Source organism: Vigna unguiculata, chromosome 6 (assembly GCF_004118075.2).
Source record: "Vigna unguiculata cultivar IT97K-499-35 chromosome 6, ASM411807v1, whole genome shotgun sequence".
NCBI lineage: Eukaryota > Viridiplantae > Streptophyta > Magnoliopsida > Fabales > Fabaceae > Vigna > Vigna unguiculata.
This window is the reverse complement of record NC_040284.1, coordinates 24,959,269-24,961,895: the sequence shown is the minus strand read 5'-3', so window position 1 is coordinate 24,961,895 and position 2,627 is coordinate 24,959,269. Positions and strand designations below refer to the sequence as shown.

The window sequence follows — 2,627 nt, the reverse complement described above, 5'->3', positions numbered from 1 at the left end:
ACGAGCAGTTCCCACAACAATGTCATAAAGTTCACACCACCAAAAAATTATAAAATAAAGAGACACAAGGAAAAGTCTATCACCTGTTCCACAACCATGATTCAACCACTTAATCCTGGATTACGAGACAAATATTATTATGTTGAAGGCATTTTACCAAACTCAAGAAATTAACGCACGTTAGCTGGGCTTATTAAGGTTAGGTTGAAAGACGTTTTAAAAAAAGTGGTTGAATGAGGTAAAACCATAATGAATTTCCTTACTACAATCATTCTGGGATGTCACAAGACACTCCTTCAAAGTTCCAATGTCTAATGCTAGCCACGTCCAGTTTTGGATATATTGTGACTCCTCACGGTGGAGCTACCAATTTTGTGTCCACTGGGACCCTGCTCCTTTTGGCCAGCACCCCTGGTCGTTATCATCGGGATGTGAAGCGCCACGTGAAATTCAATTTTATTATAACTTTTACACTTCACATGTACCCAATTATTTATTTATTTATCTCTGCCGTTTTATCCAACTAAAAAAATACAAGCATATTTATAATTAAAAATAAAAATAAGTTAAGTGCAGATATTATTACAGAGGTGGTGGTGTTACGGCAGTTTTGTTGGCCCAGAGGAGTGCCAAATGGGAGATATGGTTGGTTGAGGAACCGTTTTCAGCGAGAGCCATGGCGGCAGCGTCCTTCAGATCCTTCATTCGGTAACGCAGCTTCTTCCCCTCTTCACCTTCCATCAGGGACTTCACAACGCTACTTATTTCCTGTCTCTCCACCAACCCATTATCGCCAACCTGTGGCCTCAGCGCCACTTTCACGTCGTGGGTCAGCATGAAGGCGTTCATCCTCTGCTCCGCGAAGAGAGGCCATGCGATGAAGGGCACGCCGCTCACCACGCTCTCCAGAATGGAGTTCCACCCGCAATGGGTCAAGAATCCGGCGGTGGAGGGATGGGCCAGAACCTGAGGCTGAGGAGCCCAAGAGGGAACCACAAAGCCCCTGCCTTTCGTTCTCTCTACAAAACCTTCGGGTAAGAAGTGAGACGGATCCGCCGCACTCTCCGCGTTGAAATAAGCAGCGTTGGCGATTTTGTCGTTTGGGCTCTTCACCACCCACAGAAACCGTTGCTCACTCGCTTCCAGCCCGTGGGCAAGCTCGTTGATCTGAGCAGTGGAGAGGGTCCCACCGCTTCCGAACGACACGAACAACACGCTCCCACTCGGCTGCTCGTCTAACCACCTTAAACACTCCGACTCCGCAGGAGCGGTCTCCATTCTGACTAAAGGCCCGACCGCGTAAACCGGAGGCCTCCCGGGTTGTTCCTTCTGCAACTCGCTCCAAGCGCCCGGTTCAAGCTCTGAGAAGCTGTTCTCGATTATTCCCTCGGCTTCTCTATACCTCTTGGCGTGGTGTAGGACCCACTTGTAGGCCTCGTCCTTGCGGTCCTGAACGGGGTCGAGTAATTCCCTGCCGTGAAGCGGAATGCAGCCGGGGATTTTGACGGGCTCGGGGAGGTCCCGGTACTCGCAGTGGACCTCCTGGTCGAGGGTTGGGAGGTGGAAGAAGAGGGAGAGGGCAGTGGCGGTGGATGGGAAGAAGACGTAGGGGGAGGCGTTGAATTCGGCGGCAACGTCGAAGGCGTCGGTGGTGAAGAGGTCGACGACGAGGGCTGCGAGTGTGTGGGTGGAGGAGAGAGAATGGAAGGCCTGGCGGAGGGAGGGGAGGGAGCGGAGGACGACGTAGGACATGAGGGTTTCGATCTTGGCGTCATGCGGGAGGTCGGAGAGATTGACCTGAGGGAGGAAGGTGTGGGAGATGGAGTCGGGAAGGGCCTGGAGGACGGCGATTTGGGCCTTGGAAGGTGGACCGTCGGTGGGGATGACGAAGGCGACGGAGAGGTTGTGGTAGCGGACGACTCGCTTGGCGAACTCGATCATCGGGATTAGATGCCCCATGCCAGGTGATGGCATCATGGCCACGATGGGAGGCGCCGGTGCCACTCGAGCTTCTTGTTTTGGAACTTCCATGGCAGCAACTTGTGAAATGATGTGTTCTGTTTCCTCTGTTTTGGGTTGTTGTTGTGAAGATGAAGGAAGAACAGAGAGGGAGTGTGTATATATAGTGAGGGTGTAGTAATTGGTCTTGAATTTGAGTGAAAATTGTGATATTTTAAATTTGTGATGGCTAATGGAGAGTGGTAGCAGTATTTATTTTAATAAAAGTATTATTATTATTATTATGTGATTGTTTTATGATTGGGGTATGGTTTTGTTGGTATTTAAGGAGGAGAAGGAGGCAAGAAGAGTTAATATGTATCTAGAAGGAGAGGGTTGGGTGGGGAATTTGTGAATTTATGAAGTGGCGGGGGATGGATGATGTCACTTCAAACGTAAGGCTTATGCGATCAAAAAAGTATTTTGCATTTGGTGTTGGAAGGTGCGGTTTCATTCATGTGCCATTCTTCTTCCTCCTCTTCCCTCTACAACACAGACGCGGTGTCCACATTCATGTCTACCTTCTTCTTCTGGTCAAGGCCCTCCAACTTAGAATACATTCACATTCCAACTCTTCCTCTGCAACACCATTAATAAAATCAAAAAGATTCTTTCACACTAAAAACAAT

At 49.1% G+C, this 2,627-nt stretch overlaps 1 protein-coding gene across 1 annotated transcript; it reads right to left on the bottom strand.

Moving 5' to 3' along the window:
- Positions 1-218: 218 nt before the first annotated feature.
- Positions 219-2,179, bottom strand: LOC114187978 (hydroquinone glucosyltransferase). Its single transcript, XM_028076439.1, has one exon. It carries the CDS (start codon positions 2,029-2,031, stop codon positions 583-585), a length of 1,449 nt encoding a protein of 482 aa, XP_027932240.1. The 5' UTR covers positions 2,032-2,179; the 3' UTR covers positions 219-582.
- Between the last annotated feature and the right edge of the window lie 448 nt (positions 2,180-2,627).

Coding starts and splice junctions, on each gene's coding strand:
- LOC114187978 (XM_028076439.1), bottom strand. CDS start 2,031: ATGGAAGTTCCAAAACAAGAAGCTCGAGTGGCACCGGCGCCTCCCATC.